Genomic DNA, 18181 nt, shown 5'->3' with positions numbered 1-18181 from the left:
TGGGCGGTGACCACTTACCATCAGGTGGCCCATATGCACGTCCGCCAACCAATGCCATAAAAAAAAAACAAATAATAAGACATAACAACAGATCAGAAGCAATAAATTCATATTCGCAATCGACTTTTTTCTTGAAGATACAATACAATTATTTGACCTGAATTATATCAGCACTTATTAAATATTCTCGGAATTGAAGTCACATGTTTACAACTTCACTTTTAATTATAATACAACGTCCTTGACACACACTCGTTTTCCTTAAACATGAAATATTTAAATAGAATTAAATTGAATACGTTAAGTGAACACCTTAATCATAACGTATTCTTAAAAGTTATAACATTTATCGTTAAATAATTATTCTTAAAGTTATTTATTTAATTTAAAAAATTATATAGACAACTTCCGTGGTCGATTAGTTTGTACACCTGTTTTCATGGGAACGCCACTCCGAAGTCCCGGCTGGTTCGATGTAGAAAAAGTTCACTAGTTTTGTATGTTGTCTTGGATCTGGGTGATGGTGGTCTGTCGTTACATTGGGATCAGAGTAATGTGTGTGATGTCCAATATTTATTTATATATTTATTATGTATAATATATTGTTTAGTTTAACCTATAAACTACTTACACATATGTTTACATTACCAGCCTCTACATTTCCCACTGCTGGGCTAAGGCCTCCTCTCCCTTTGAGGAGAAGGTTTGGAGCATATTCCACCACGCTGGTCCAATGCAGGTTTTTAGAATACACGTGGTAGAATTTCATTGAAATTAGACACATGCAGATTTCTTCACGATGTTTTCCTTCACGAAATGAATTATAAACACAAATTAAGCACATGAAAATTCAGTGATGCCTGCCTGGGTTTGAACCCGAAATTTAAACGTTAGTTGGTAGACGGCGGAGTGCGGTAATTAAAGCACAGTTATCGAATATTCTTTCTTTATATATAAAAAAAATATATATGTTTAGTCCCCCATCAATTGAATAAGATAATGGGGAAATTAAACTTAAGACTAGACCAGAAGATTTCAATCTTTTCTTTCCTGTCTATATATTCCATATACGGAGAATACATTGATTTTTACTGGCAATCGGAGTAACTATTTAGTATTATAAATATAATTACATAATATATATAATATTTAAGAAACAATTGTCGTTATTTTATATTAAATTAATAAATAACAGTTGTAATCTCTACATTTAATACAAAAAAATGTCTGTCTGAGTGAATTTATAATATACTTTTTTAATTCAAATATCCCAGAACGATACTATATTACGTCTTATGACGTACACACCGACGCACGGTAAACACCTTAACATAATTATCTCGGTACATTGTAAGAAGATTTACATATGTAAGCTCTTTACTTATATATAATTGTTAAATGAACCGATGCTGATCGTAATATAATAATGTTGAATTTGTATGGACGACTGACGCGACTTAAGACTAATCGTCACCAGAGAAACAAACGCTTTGTGCATAGTTTTTAAACGTGTATTTAGTTCTTATTACGTATCAATAGAGCCGAGATGGCCCAGTGGTTTGAACGCGTGCATCTTAACCGATGATTTCGGGTTCAAACCCAGGCAGGCACCACTGAATTTTCATGTGCTTAATTTGTGTTTATAATTCATCTCGTGCTCGGCGGTGAATGAAAACATCGCGAGGAAACCTGCTTGTGTCTAATTTCAACGAAATTCTGCCACATGTGTATTCCACCAACCCGCATTGGAGCAGCGAGGTGGAATATGCTCCAAACCTTCTCCTCAAAAAGGGAGAGGAGGCCTTAGCCCAGCAGTGGGAAATTTACAGGCTGCTAATGCTACGTATCAATAGATGTCGTGGTTTATTTTATTCGTTTTTCTGAATCACGCTATCCTTTGTAATTATAACAACTCAATAAAATCATTACATAGTATAAAACAAAGTCGCTCACCGCTGTCTGTCCTTACGTATGCTTAGATCTTTAAAATTACTCAACGGATTTTGATGCGGTTTTTTTAATAGATAGATTGATTCAAGAGGAAAGTTTATATGTATAACACATGCACAACATAGTAGAGAAACACGGATAATTTTAGAGGATCCGCCTACGTTTTACGGTTTGCTCTTCAGGAGTTAGATATAAAAAAGTAGCTCATGTCCTTCCTAGGAGTTCTAGCTTGCTTCATAACAAACATTTAATTCGGTTCAGACATGAAATATGCTTGCTAGTATGAATTATTAAAACAATTGTCAATAACTGTCGATTCAATCCACGGCGCTGGGTTTGTAGGTCGGCCGGTAACGCGTTTCATTCACGACGATATTACCTATACGAGAATAAAAACATACATTACATTTCGAACTGATATCGGCTTTACATTTTTTATCAAAGTTATAATGACTGTAAATGATTATGACTTAAATTAATTGTCTTGGCTTAACCTTAAAATATCTTGTCAAGTAATAATAATGACTTATTTAATATTCGTATTTTGTAACTTTGACAATTCTTTTTTTAAATGATTACTCAAACAACGGCTGTTTTTAAAGAATTACTAATTTTCCTTTTTTAAAAAGTTTAGCGTTTTTTTTTTCAGTTAAGTTTGTGTTAAAGATCTGACGTAAACAGCCAATTAATAACGTAATTCACCAATGAATCGAATTTGATGAAATTCAGGATGAAGCCGACTGTAACCCTAAAAAACATATATTGCTATGCTAGTTACCAAAGTCGACTAGTTACTTTTATTTCTGTCTGTCTGTTATTCTAAGGTAATCTTAAAAAATTATATACATGAAGGTACCATATAGTTTATGTTTTGACAAAATTATTTATCTATCAAAAATCATTACAATTAAAAGTTTACGTACATTATTATTTATTTCACGTATAAAAAGAAAACTTGGAATAAATCGCGAGTCACATCTGGTCTATCGATAAATATTCTAAGTGGTTTCCTAAAGTGTTTAATTTCCTGCATAAAATTACCATTTTTTGCACATCTGCTATCCTTTTTGGGAACTTATTTAACATATCGCTTATAAAAAAGGTTTTTGTTGCTACGTGGCTTTAGTAACTTAATACAAGAACACAACATTTATAAACAATAAAAAAATATTTATACAACAGTCTTTATAAATGTCCACGACGCCTGCTTCATAGCGGTTGGTGATTACACATGTAAGTACACATGTAATTTCATTCGGCACTGACAGATTTCCTCAATCCTCACGATGAATTATAAAAAATATGAATTCAGTGCCTGGATATCAACCCGCTAGCATCAGTTAAACAACTCATCTTGCATCGATTGAGCCATCTCTTATATTAATTATAATATGTGATTACATTAATAGAACAATGAGTTTTCAGCAAATTTAAATGACACGTACAAAGGCGTGACACACGTTAATAACGAATAATTTCTAACATTATGTCGTCTAAAAATAATCGGTGAACTCACAATGAACGATAAATGTGAAACATAACCAAAAAGAAATTAATAAGCGCAGCTACAACCGACCCTTCAAAATAAAAGGATCCCTCACGACAAAAATAATGATGCAGTAAGTTCGACCCATATAAAGCGAAGTTCTATCTTGCCATATCGAGTACAATGCACCGCGCACCGCAAAACAGCTGTAGCGTTTAACACCTTACGAATAAAGACCAAAATCGAATAAACAGACATGTCTGTTGTGGTGCAGCACCGTACGGTAAAGTCTTACGGCGGTGCGAAGTTAGCTGCTAGACAAAATGGCGGACCAATAGGAATGCGCGATTCGTTCACTGCGCGGAGGCGACATCTCCTTCAAAATACCCCACCGAGCCGCCATCTGATCAAATCACTGAGTGGTGCTGTGCGAGAGTCACGTATAGTGTTTAAGTAATTTATAGCAAATTTTATATAAACAAAATGAGGGAAATCGTACACATCCAGGTCGGCCAGTGCGGTAACCAGATCGGAGCTAAAGTAAGTGTTTTCTCAGCATACAGACGTAACCGCTGCATACGCTGCCGGCGCGGCGTGACGGTTCTAAGTTACGCAGATATGCTAACATTACAGAATAATTCTAAACATAGCTATTTTGTCACACTCCGCTTTAGAGAACGACAATATATGTATTCAAAGAAAATATTTTGTCAATAGAAAGTAGGTTAAAAATGCTCCATCCCGCATACTGCAGTTAATTCATTAGAAAATGGGCTAGCCGGTGAATTTGAATATCCACGCGAAGCTTTGTAAAGGCAGGGCTGTCAACCCTCCCGAGCCCGTGAGAACTAGGGGTGTGTAGTGTACCCTACACGCGATTGTAAATGATATAACATAACAAAACGATACGAAACAGTCCAGTGGTTAAATGATGATAACGGGTTCAAACCCGGACGTCACCACATTTTCCTATGATTATGTATTTGTAATTCATGAACTCCTCGTTAAAGGACAACATCGTGTGGTTATGAATCAGATCAAAATCAGTCACGTGGGTATCCACCAATCAGTATTGGATGGTGGTGGAATAAGCTCACCTTCACAATAGTAGAAGATGAAGCCCAGCAGTGGGAAATTTACAAACTTACTTTTTATTTCAACACAACAATACTATACTTGTCTTAATTGTTATTTGAATGGTATTATTGCGAATCAAAGTTCATAACGCGAAAATAAATCGGTATTATATATTTTTTATTATTTTCATTTCTAAAAGAAACAAAAGATGTTTACAATCATAGTTGAATTTTAGCAAAATTATTATTAATATATAAAGAAATCCTGTACTTCGAACAGTTTAGTAATACGACGTTGAATATTAATAATTATTTTACATTACATTAGCAGCCTGTAAATTTCCCACTGCTGGTCTAAGGTCTCTTCTCCCTTTGAGGAGAAGGTATGGAGCATATACCACGCTGCTCCAATGCGGGTTGGTGGAATACACATGTGACAGAATTTCGTTGAAATTAAACACATGCAGGTTTCCTCACGATGTTTTCCTTCACCACCGAGCACGAGATGAATTATAAACACAAATTAAGCACATGAAAGTTCAGTGGTGCTTGCTTAGGTTGAACCCGAAATCATCGGTTAAGATGCACGCGTTCTAACCACTGGTCCATCTCGGCTTTTTTATAATCAAATTGTATTAATACTTCGATCAATTAATCTAGATACTCATATAAACTCTCTAGAACCGTCATGTTACAATATTAAATTAACAATAAAATAATCAAGAAAACATCTGTTACTATTGTTCTAAATAACACAAATAACTATGTACAGGTATATCTCAGATTAATTATAATTCTAGTCTGTCAGAGCTGAGTATGCGTCGAAAAAAATAGTATCCAATGGTTTCCCAATAAATAAACGCACACTAATATAACAGAATGACATTTCGCGAGTCAAGCGTAGCTGACCGCACACTTAAATACTAAATTTGGACCCTTTGTATTGCGTCACTGTCTAGACATAAATATCGTAAAAATTACACGGAATGGGAATCAAAATCATCTATATAATCTCCTATTAAATAATATGCCTTATTTACTAATGTTTTTACCCTAAGATTTAAATTTATTCGTTGACATTATTAATATATGACAACCTTCGTGGTCGATTAGTGTGTACACCGGTTTTCATGGGTACGCCACGCCGAAGTCCCGGGTTCGTTTCCGACCTAGTCGATGTAGAAAAAGTTCATTAGTTTTCTATGTTGTCTTGGGTCTCGGTGTTCGTGGTACCGTCGTTACTTCTGATTTTCCATAACACAAGTGCTTTAGCTACTTACATTGGGATAAGAGTAATGTATGTGATGTTGTCCAATATTTATTTATTTTATATGCAATTGTTTTATCCAGTCCAATCGTTCTAACAAGATTGTGTAACAAACAGCCGCACAAACTTCTTTTATAAAATTAATAAGATACGTACATTATATCCACAATAATAAGACAGATCAATCAAACATTTCGATCCATTCTATCTCGACGTTTCATTGCTTATTGATAAAAAAAATTACGATGTTTATACCTAATAATATGGTTATCTCTTTCACACGTTAGGGGTTAAAAAGGATAGCGAATCATTTTCGAACTGTCAACATTTAAACCGGTGAATCGATATAGTAATTATAATCAATTATATATAGAAATTATAACATTGATCAATTAAAAAAGCCAAGTTTTTAATGAAAAATGTAAAGAAAATCACTAACTACGTTTATTTGTAGGTTTATATAAAAAGCTGTTATCATCGGTTCGGAATTTATATTCTACCGAGAATAATTGATAAAAAATGCATAATAGTAAAATATTAAAAATTAATCTTTTAAAATGTATTTAAATAAACTACATATATATCAATCATGTCTTTATAATGAACCATGCATGTATATAAGCATATAGGTATCTATATTTTGTAGTTTCTGAAATAATCACACACGCAAATATACAAAGAATAAAGAAACAATTCCCTTATTAAAGTCAATTTATAACAAAATAACGCCTCTAATGAAGGTATTATTCTTAAAAATAGTTTTTTTTTTAAATCATTACAACTGAAACAGAAATTAGACAGCATTTTTATTAAAATATTTTTCGCTACGTGCCTAATTACGAGTCGTCGTTGATAAGTGGACTTATCAACTTATCAGAATAATGTAATTCCAATAAATCCGACAAGTAATACAGTTATACAATGATGAAATATCTCTTAAAACACAGTAAAATGATTATTTAGGCAAAGTATTCCGTAATAGTTTTAAAATCATATACAAACCGCGGCTGCTGTCAATTTATATCCACAGACCTAATATTTCGTTAATAAGTACAAAGCCTAAAAATATTTTTGAAAAAAAATTTTGGATTCTAAATGTTGCGTTACATTAATAACGAATTTAATATAGATGGTAGATATTAATGATAAGATTTTAACGTTATTTAAATAACATTATTATGTATTTGAATGTTCTACTCGATCTTCGTTCGATTACCATTGGCTCCAGATACGAAACGATCGTCGCCTTTCACGTAATTTTAAAAAACATAAAACCTTTTTACATTGATACTTTTAGAGCAATATTATGTACTTTAGATAAATACTCTTTTTCTCTATTTTTATGTACTGTATGAATATTAACTAATATAAGCGCCATTTAACATCTGTATATTCCTATAACTAAAGTTACTAAGTTAATTTTTTTTTTTATAAATGCAGACAAAGGCTTAAAAAAGAACACCGATGTATAGTCTGTGGGTATTTAATGATAATGTTGTACATTCAAAAATACAAGATCTGTTCAATGTTATATTATTATTTAATGAGCTTTCCATACTAATTATTAGTTTTCCTTCAAACATGTTGATTGTAATTTGCATGTTCAGCATCCGCTATCGCAAATACGAATCTAGCACGATTCTCGTACACTTTCTATCTATTATCTTGTCAGATGTGGCGTTAACTCTGTAGGCAAAAAGATAGATAATTAAGTATAGACGTATAGTCAATATATGACAGTAGAAATAGATTTTTGGAAGAAAAATGCGAATTATAATCAAATCAAATTTATTCAAGTAAACTTTACAATGAAGCGTTTTTGAATATATAGCGTTTATATACAAACTATAAATAAGTAAATTAATATATTCTGAATGTAATGTGATATTATAAGGTTAATATCTCTTACAGCGCCAATGTCTATTGGACGTAGTTACTTACCATTAGGAATCCATACGCCCGGAAACAGAAAAAAAACTTCAATGGAAATCAACGAATACTAAATCAGCTGTTCCAAATGAACTTGTACCAAAAGAATATATGTAAAGTACATCCTAAAATAAGTAGTCGCCATCATTCTTATCATGAATTTATGTGCTAACAGTAAATTAAAGTTCAACATTCAGGCTCAGTGTAACTAGGTTAGTTTTTTTTTTTTTTTAATTTTGTATTTGGATCAAGTGATAGTCTGTTATCAATATGGAAAAGACGTCACGATTACGTACTGCCAACTGAAATGCATTACCGAATTTATTAGATAAGACGTGCAGCAGATTAGAATAAGTCCCGCGATAAGATATACAGTATATTTATATTATACAAAATGTTTTTCAGAAAGTCACGCTTGGCACATCGATATTCTAAATTTAAAGCGGGTGAACTGCGAAGCGTTGTTTCTGACATAATAATATTATATACTAAACTTTTCTCTGAAACGCGATGCATGGTATCAGTTATTCATGCTAATATTATAAATGTGAAAGTAGCTCTGTCTGTTTGTCTGTTGCTCTTTCACTGGAAAACCGGTGAATCGAATTTCATGAAATTTGGTATTAAGCAAACCCAAGGAAGGACATAGGTCACTTTTTATACCTTAAGTACGCTTAGTACTTTTTACAGTTTGACATTACAAAAAAGATTCTTATTTATTCCTACCGATTAAATAAAATAAAATTGTACACATACATTATTCTTAAATTAAAAATAAATGCTTTACACTGACATGTTAGTTAATTGGTGGAAAAAAGTTATTTCATTTTTTGTGTACTTTTCGAAAGAGTTTAAATTTTAATTTAATTCTGTAAAATGAAGATTTAAGTGTTTATTTATATAAGAGGCTACTTGAAAATTGAATATTCATAATTAGCTTGTTATATAAAAGCGTGAAATATATCGTACTTGTTATAATATACAACCTTTTCAAATCGATTGAAAATTTCAAGCGTGTCTAAAATTCAAGATACACATTTTTGACTCAGAACGTGAGTCAGAATTTATTGCTGGAATTTCAATGACAGAGCAAGATGGATTGCTTTGAAACGTTCACGTTAGAAAGAGATGATACAAACAGCTGAGTCAACACTGAGTTTTCTAAAAAAAAAGATCATAATATGTACAAACTTGTTTTTATTTGTCACATGACGCCATTTTTCGCCATCTTTTGTTTTTTTCGCACTTTTAATTCAAAAACAAACAAAGCATTTATTCTTCGGCGATTATTAGGTTATTACGATTATTATTTATATTAGTATAATACAATGAAAATAAAATTAACTGTCTCATTTTCAAGACTAAATTGCTGAAACAATACCGATGATATTTTAACAAGATCTCTAGACCGCATGAATATTATATAGACTACTATTTTAGTTTCGGCTTTGCCTGATGATCGAGATTTGGATAGCTGTTAGGTAGTCTAGGCTAGTCTAGGCTAGTCTAGGCTAGTCTAGGCTAGTCTAGGTAACTATTTATATACCCCTGACGTTGTGTACAAAATTTCATGATTATCGGTTGAGTAGTTAAGGCGTAATAGTGTAACAAACATACATTAATAATATTAGTTAAGGCTTATTTGAAAACAATCCCATATAATATATCAAACAATTAATATTATCCTACCTTAAAAACTAGTCAGTTAAATAGGCTGTACACGTAGCAAAAACAAAGTTTATTACTTAAATTATTTTAAGTATATACTTAAACAAACCGCTCAAATCGCTGACATAGTTTTTGCTGCCCACGGTTAGTAAGTTGTTGTTCTACAAATCACGTGGTTGAATAATGATTTCTGGTGCATCAGCATTTACGTATGTATGTACGTGACTGTCATTGACGGAAGGAATGTAAACATCAAACTCAGTTTGACTGTTAGTTCCCGATTTGACCGCTTGGAGCGCTACTGTATTAGCGTGATGTATTTCCATGTTTACTATCAGTTTTATAATTAGGTATATTAAATAAATAGAAAAACAGTTTAAATTGTTTCTGATCATTTAATTAAACTTCAATTAAAATTCAGGTTATGGATTGCATGTACTATATTATAGTTTTTACACATAGTTGTTTCGTTCGCGAAATTAGGTCGTTTCCATTAAAATATATTTAGGTCATTTCCAGCGACAAACATTTGTCTAATCCCAAAAACGTATATCACGATGTTTATTTGTCGAAGTGAGCTAAAAAGATAAAAAAAAGCAACAGACCCATTAGAACCGCCCTCAAAATCAAAATTACTTCCGTAGTGAGCTTCCTTACAAAACGTAGCTGTCGACCTATTTCAAGTATTTTTGTCTGTGCGTGTTTTAAAAATAATAAACTGAACTGTTGATGTAGAAGTTTAATTATAAGTAATGACTGTCAATAGAATTCATATACAATTATTTAAGCCACAAGAAATAAAAAAAAATCATTGCTATTTTATCTGTAATTTTCGTTTATATTTCTTAAGCTAAAACTTAATAAATTTAAGCTAAATTTTACGCGTTTATTTGCATCCGTTCTATTGAAATAGACTGTAGACATTTATTTAGCAAAATACTCAGCGTCACACTCAATTTAAGGTCATAATAGACCAAAACAATGAGCAAAATATAGAACGAAGTTTTATACTCCGTTGACTGCAAATTTCTAAACAATCATTTTTTTTTTGTCTTTTACTTTACTATCAGAATAAAAAAGTTTAAAGCTAACACGAAGATAACAAAAGCAAATATTCGTAAAAAAAAAAACAACTGTCAATTGCTTAATAATACTGACATTTGTTTTCGTTACTTTTTATCTGTTTTTTTTTTTTGTTCTAAAACGTAATAAATCTTATCACCCATATCAGCCAGTTGCGCTAGGCAATGGGTTCAACGACCGGTCGTTGGCGCTGGTTAAAATAGCCATAGCGCACTGCACTTAACCGCTTCTCCATATCCAGAACAGTTAAATGAAATCACCAAGAAATATTTAGTAGAACTCGTATTTTAGCGGTGATAGTGATATTTATTGCAAAAAACCCTTTTGATTTTTTTTTTTAACAATATTTTACGATTTCATCTCATTTTAATTTTTAATAAAATGTGTATTGCAACAGATAAAAAAAATTAAAATAGTTGAAATTTATAAAATAATAAAGAAGTATTTATTCAATTATGAACACATCGCAATTTATTTAAATGGCATGTCATATAAATTTCATTGAGTTTGTTTAATGGATTAAAAAATTGAGGACAGTTACACAGATTAATTTTAATATACTTATGTAGTCATTACTTCAATCAATAAGACTATATTTTTATACAATATGTTTTATTTATACAGTGTTGCTTAGTAATGCTTTATATTAAACATCGATACAGATAAAAAATAACAAAATGTTTTTTTTTTCTTTAATAAAATTAACATTTCAATTGTCTTAGAATTCAATGACACAAAAACAATATGGCTGCCGCTTTTAACTCCTCAATGCATAAATTCGAAACGATTGTTCTCATACGTAGTTTCCCTCGCACATTGAATTGATCGTACCATTCACACACTTTCATCTCGTCTTATCTAGTTACAAAAAAGCAACCTTTGAAAGTATTGATCTCCTTTCACTTTTTGTTGTTAATAAACACGATTACTGTCAATTTTGAAAGTATAATCTCGATGTTCCGTTGTTTTATGTAATTAATTCTTGAAATAATATAATAATAACAGTATCTTCTGTAACGGTAAACATGATTCCGAATGACTTTAGTTATATGCAAATGTTTTTATTTATCATAATTACTATTATACAAACATGTCTCGAGCAACCATAACTTATATAGAGCTGTCTCTACGTGTTTTTTTTTTTTTTTCAAAGTATCGTCATTTTAATATAGCAAAGGAAAAATCGGATTGGCAAATAAGTAAAATTGAAAAGCTCGTTTTCCTTACAAGTCGAGTGAACACATTGAAGTCTATTTATAAACGCGAGTAACTCAAGGCACAAGTTGATTAGCAATACTCGCTGATTCTTTGAATCTCGTATCCCTGAGCCAAAACATACATCCATATTAGTCATTTAGTCGTATATGGCGTTGTTAGGCGCTTACCCACACAAGTGCACCTACACACAGCCTACAAACATGACATCATATTTATCGTCACGCTAGCAATACTGAATTTTAATGTTTCGATCACTGGCGGCCTCTCTACAATGTTGTCAAGGATACGGTTTCATACTAACATAAATTTTAACTACATTTTTTTTGACCTAGTACTTGTAGGATATATACATTCAAAGATTAGCAAGTCATAGGCAAATTACTGACCATATGGTGTTCAATCGGGCCAGGGTTTAAAGGAGTTTCGAAAAGACATTCGAATGCTAATACATGGTTTAAAGACTGGTACAATGCGTTCACTACTTATAAGGAGAGATCAGCCGATTACGGAGGAGACGTGGGCGTGGCCGTCGCCAAGGCAACGTTATTGTACACCTCGATAACTCATGCAAACTGCTTGCGTAATTCGATGTACTCTCGAACTGTAAAAGTCATTTACGCATTATGCATCCTGTCGACAATTTACGCGATGGTTCATTGAGCTTTATTACCGACGAGCCCTGCCATTTGAAATAATGATACCAAATCTTCTCGTCTGCAATGTCCGGCTTGCTCCTAAATGCCTTTGTTTTTGTTTTTTGGACTTCAAACTTTGAGATGTCATTTCCAATGTAACTTAGAACTTGTATTCGTTCTTAATTAATTATATGATTTTTTAAAAATACAAGTTTGGATTGGATTTGGATATTAATTGATTGCTTTCTTTTCACAGTTCTGGGAGATCATTTCTGATGAGCACGGCATCGACCCCACTGGCGCGTACCATGGCGACTCGGACCTGCAATTGGAGCGCATCAATGTTTACTACAATGAGGCCTCCGGTGGCAAGTATGTGCCTCGCGCCATCCTTGTCGACTTAGAACCCGGCACCATGGACTCTGTCCGCTCAGGACCTTTTGGACAGATCTTCCGCCCGGACAACTTCGTGTTCGGTCAATCCGGTGCTGGTAACAACTGGGCTAAGGGACATTACACCGAGGGTGCTGAACTCGTTGACTCAGTTTTAGACGTCGTACGTAAGGAAGCAGAATCTTGTGATTGTCTCCAAGGTTTCCAACTCACACACTCACTCGGCGGCGGTACTGGATCCGGTATGGGCACACTCCTTATCTCCAAAATCAGAGAAGAATATCCCGACAGAATCATGAACACATACTCCGTCGTCCCCTCGCCCAAAGTATCAGACACCGTAGTAGAACCTTATAACGCGACTCTCTCAGTGCACCAACTCGTAGAAAACACAGACGAAACCTACTGTATCGACAATGAGGCTCTATATGACATCTGTTTCCGCACACTCAAACTGTCCACTCCCACCTACGGAGATCTCAACCACTTAGTTTCCCTCACAATGTCTGGTGTCACGACCTGCCTCAGGTTCCCTGGTCAACTTAACGCAGATCTTCGTAAACTGGCTGTCAACATGGTTCCTTTCCCACGTCTCCACTTCTTCATGCCTGGATTCGCTCCTCTTACATCCCGTGGAAGCAGACAGTACCGCGCCCTCACTGTCCCCGAGCTCACGCAACAGATGTTCGACGCCAAGAACATGATGGCGGCTTGCGACCCACGTCACGGCCGTTACCTCACCGTCGCCGCCATCTTCCGTGGTCGCATGTCCATGAAGGAAGTCGACGAGCAGATGCTCAACATCCAAAACAAGAACTCGTCATACTTCGTCGAATGGATCCCCAACAACGTCAAGACCGCCGTGTGCGATATCCCGCCCCGTGGTCTTAAGATGTCCGCCACCTTCATTGGCAACTCCACCGCCATCCAAGAGCTGTTTAAGCGCATCTCTGAGCAGTTCACCGCTATGTTCAGGCGTAAGGCTTTCTTGCATTGGTACACCGGCGAGGGCATGGACGAGATGGAGTTCACCGAGGCCGAGAGCAACATGAACGATCTGGTTTCGGAATACCAGCAGTACCAGGAGGCGACCGCTGACGAGGACGCGGAGTTCGACGAGGAGCAGGAGCAGGAGGTAGAGGATCACTAGACGTCGATGTGTTGTGACGTTTTATGCCATTATTCGTCTCGCGTTACTTTAAGTAACATTAATGAATCTTATATTGTGTATTGAAGACATGCTTGCTAACTTTTAACAGAATGCACGACTTAACAAATCACGGTTTTGACTAGATAATGTGAAAGCATTTAAAATAATACATTCCGCGTGATCCGAGCGAGCCTCGTCGATGGTAAGACCTGATATTTCTCAAAGGCTGATGATATAAAATGAATAGTTCATACGTAAACTATATATTGAAGTATTTTGACCTCGCCATACAAAAATTGATTATGTCGGCTTCAATAACAGAAGTTTTATTACGTTTACGATTAAAATTGTTTTAAACAATAATTTAATGTATATAATAAAGATTTTTATTTATTACCCTTGTTTATTTATTAATAACCCTTAAAATAAAATATTATGACATTTAAATATAAACTGTTTACACGAAGTCGAAAATCAAATTAAATAAATGTATTTTCCTTTATTATAAGAATACAAGCATATAATAATATATATTACGTAATACGTTATTGTACCTAACTCTATATATAATAATAAATATATATACAATATAATATATAACATAAAATTACAAAGTTCTTTTACAAACTACCTATATATAAATCCGTGAATATATGTACCTTTTTTAAGCATATTAAGCAGACGGAGGAGTGGGAGAAACCATAGTCAAAGTTTATCGAGAGAAGGAGAGCAGAAAGCTAAATTTCTTACATAAAAAGTGCTAAAAATACATGATATAAAATAAAATATTTATTGTTTACGTTCATGCTGTCAATGTCAAATGTCAAATTTTTTAGACAGTTCTTTGTTTTTTTTTTTATTGTGATAAAGACAATTAAGTCTTATTTGTCGTATCTTTCGAATAAATCTATCTTATATTTTTAATGGAAATTACGTGACACATATAATATTATATTTGTTACGTAATTACAAGAACCAAAGGCTAAATGATGAATCATACAACAAAATAGATCGGTACAAGGTGACCTGATCGTTGTAGTATAACAAGTAATATATCACTTGAACAAGATCGGGGGCAAATTCTACTAATAAATTGACACTTTATCGCAATCGAATCGAGACAAAATCGTTGCCCTTCAGCAGTTTTCCTATTCTACTAACATAACCCAGTTGCATTTCGGTCGAAGTTGGACCGAAATTTACTCGGGATCTTATCGTATCGTATATATAAATACCTAAATTTAGCAATTACTTACGATTAAGCTGAGGTTTCTTTCTTTCCTCATAACTGTTCCTCGTCGTAGCATAACCGTTAAAGTTTAGTAGAATTGACCCGTCGAAGTTATCAATGTAATTAACGATATTTAACATAAAGGTGTGTTTTGTAAACATTTACTCGTAATTTAATAAGATAAAAGGTTGAGTGATAGCCTAATTAAGTTTCGTACTAATATAAATGCGAAAGAAACTCTGTCTGTCTGTTTATTTATTGGCCTAGCCACTGAATATAATAAAATTTAGTGCGAAGCAAACTTGAACTCCAAGGACAGTCGTCTTGTATGCCTAACACCTATAAAACGCAAGCGAAGATGCGGACAATAACTAATTACACGTTGTGGGTTAGTGGACCCTGTATTGGAACAGCGTTAGGAGCTGTGTGCAAGCCTGTCTTAATGGGTACGACCCGCAAAACAGCAATACTTATTGTTGTGTTCCGGCTTAAAGATTGAGTTAGACAGTGTAACTACAGGTGCAAATGACATAACAACTTAGTTCCCAGGTTGGTGGGGCATCGACGATGTAGGGAAATATTTCTAACAGCGCCAATATCTATGGCTGTTCCCATAACATCAAGTGACAAATTTTCTCTAACTTATTGGAAAATGAGTAAAGAAAGAATAGAAAAGACGGAATCACAGTTTCGATCCTAACCCATTGTCAACTTCTCTTTACGTGCAATTCGTAAAGAGTATTTATATTTATGTATTATTAATTGAAAACAGGCAATAAAATAACTAGGCTTCAGTCGTACGTTATACTGCCACTTCAAAATTATAAACCCAGTATGCGTTAATTGTTGTTTTAATTTCAAACGTTAAGCAATCTCTGGTTTCATGACAGACAAACTTAACTCAAATTACTTATATATCAAATGCTGTAACGAATATTGTGTGTCATAATAAAAACGATGGACACCAACGGAACTCGTTCTAAATAATATTTATTTCAAAGATATGACAAACTTGAGTCTGTGTAATTCGTATTATATTGGATATTATTTTGTCACAACAAATGCCCGCTATGCATTGGCTAGTTAAATATTAAAAAAAAAAAACGATACGACTAGCGCGCACTTTGATTTAAGATAGTTATTATTATAAAGTTAGATAAAATTTATTACATATTTGATATTCGTTTTAAATTAATTTGAGAGTGAATACGCATAGGAAAAGTCTAAAGACAGAATTAAGTGGAAGTCTTTAGAGGCCTTTGTTGAAAGACCAGCTGTTACGAAGGAAGTATAACCAAATGCCGAGAAAAGAAAGAGAAAATTTATATTAGTTCAAAATCATCTTGCCACCATTTTGAACTTTAAATATTTTGTTATTAAGAAAATGTTAAACAGCAATAAAGGCTTATTTTCTTTTTTAAGAATAAAATAGTATCACATGACATTAGTTAGTTATGATGGCAACATTCAATCCTTATAATTAATATTTTTGACAAAATGTTGTCTAAAAGTCTACAAATGTCATATTCATTCGAGGAGACTATTTGTAATTTATTCCGTCACGCTACTGCACGCAAGTTGGCATAATAAAAATAATAAAGCAGAATGTCATCTGACATGCAGGTTTCCTCAGGATATTTTCGTAACAGCAGAGTACAAGCGGAATTAGCAATTGAATCCGCAATCTTTGTATAAAATTTACGCGCTACTGTACCTATATCAAAAATATATATAATAACACAAATACATCCACTAACTCAACTTTAATAAAGACATTAAAAATAAAAACAATCAATAAATCTTGGTTAAACGAAAACATCGAATTATATATAGCGTTTTTCTTCCAAGCATCGTATCATCGTCATGACTATATATAGAAGTGCACGCGCGCCATTTTAAAAGGCCTCTTCAGTTCCCGTTATTAACGTCCAGAGGTCGTAAATCAGCAACGAAAGAGGCGGAGAGGAGGATCAACTTAAACTGGACAGATAACAAAATGATGTCAGTTCGTCAAAACGGGCTTATGTCATTGTGAACAGGTTCAAGAGGTAATATTTAGATCTTGTGACACGTCATTTCTTATTTACTCGTCAAGGAAATGTTATTGAATTATACATTTTAATAATATGTTAATAGATACCAGTCCCGGCTTCGTTGGAATAAAGTCTATATAACACGTTTATATCGAAGAACGAACGGAAAAATTCTTATAATTTTTACGCGTACATAGGACGACATTTTCATTCGATGGTTTCAAAACTCACTGGGAACAAAGACATAAATACTCATTATTATTTATATAGATTAAAAATAAAAACAATGTTCATTAATTAACTGTCAGCTCGTCAACTTCGTTTTGCTATGTTTAAACAAAATCAAAATATGCTTTATTTAAGCAGGCTGTTTTGCAAGGTTAAGCGTATTTACAAGGTTAGATTTCATGCAAAGCAATTCATAATGTAGATGTCTACTAAAGAGAACCGGCAAGAATCGCTTCTTTGTCAATCATATTTCACATATATATTCAGGTAGGCAGACTGGTAAATCGGTAACCTAATTTTAAATGATCACCAACGACTGATGGTTTCGTTCAAAAACCATCACTAACATTGTCAATATTACACTAACCTTGGGCACTAATTTTTTATCTCCCTTGTACCTCTAGTTACACTGACTCACTCGACCTTCAAACCGGAACAAAACAACACTAAGTATTACTTAATATCTGATGATGAAATATGAATAAATTCTGAATTAATAATTACAGCCATCAGCAGCAAGTTTGATGGATAAAACTCTACATTCTCGTAATCAACACAGTGGCGTAGCTAAGTGGGTAAGGGCCCCGGTGCATAGAAAAAGAATCGGGCCCTCGCCCCCTCTTTAACGTATATTGGCATTCAAAATTATAGATAGTAATAAGAATGGGATACAGGATACAATAAGTTGAACATATCATTAGTAAGCTAAATCCATACTTCATCTCTATTCAAAGCTCTTTTCATAGCTTAGGTTAGAGGGCCCCCAGAGCTCAGGGGCCCTGGTGCACTGCACCACCTGGCCCTACGATAGCTACGCCACTGAATCAACAACAG

At 33.6% G+C, this 18181-nt stretch overlaps 1 protein-coding gene across 1 annotated transcript; it reads left to right on the top strand.

The window, feature by feature from the left end:
- Nucleotides 1-3850: 3850 nt before the first annotated feature.
- LOC125073493 (tubulin beta-1 chain-like) lies at nt 3851-14251 on the top strand. Its single transcript, XM_047684345.1, has 2 exons — nt 3851-3976; nt 12569-14251. The coding sequence occupies exons 1-2, from the start codon at nt 3920-3922 to the stop codon at nt 13853-13855; spliced, it is 1344 nt and encodes a 447-aa protein (XP_047540301.1). The 5' UTR covers nt 3851-3919; the 3' UTR covers nt 13856-14251.
- The last annotated feature ends 3930 nt before the right edge of the window (nt 14252-18181 follow it).

This window comes from Vanessa atalanta, chromosome 24 (genome assembly GCF_905147765.1).
Source record: "Vanessa atalanta chromosome 24, ilVanAtal1.2, whole genome shotgun sequence".
NCBI classification, from domain to species: domain Eukaryota; kingdom Metazoa; phylum Arthropoda; class Insecta; order Lepidoptera; family Nymphalidae; genus Vanessa; species Vanessa atalanta.
The sequence above is the reverse complement of the archived record's forward strand: the minus strand, read 5'-3'. Positions and strand labels throughout refer to the sequence as shown.

Bases quoted from the DNA above. Each gene is read 5' to 3' on its own strand.
- LOC125073493 (XM_047684345.1), top strand. From the start codon at position 3,920: ATGAGGGAAATCGTACACATCCAGGTCGGCCAGTGCGGTAACCAGATC. The intron at 3,977-12,568 runs GTAAGTGTTTTC...TTCTTTTCACAG, and splicing joins GTAACCAGATCGGAGCTAAA to TTCTGGGAGATCATTTCTGA.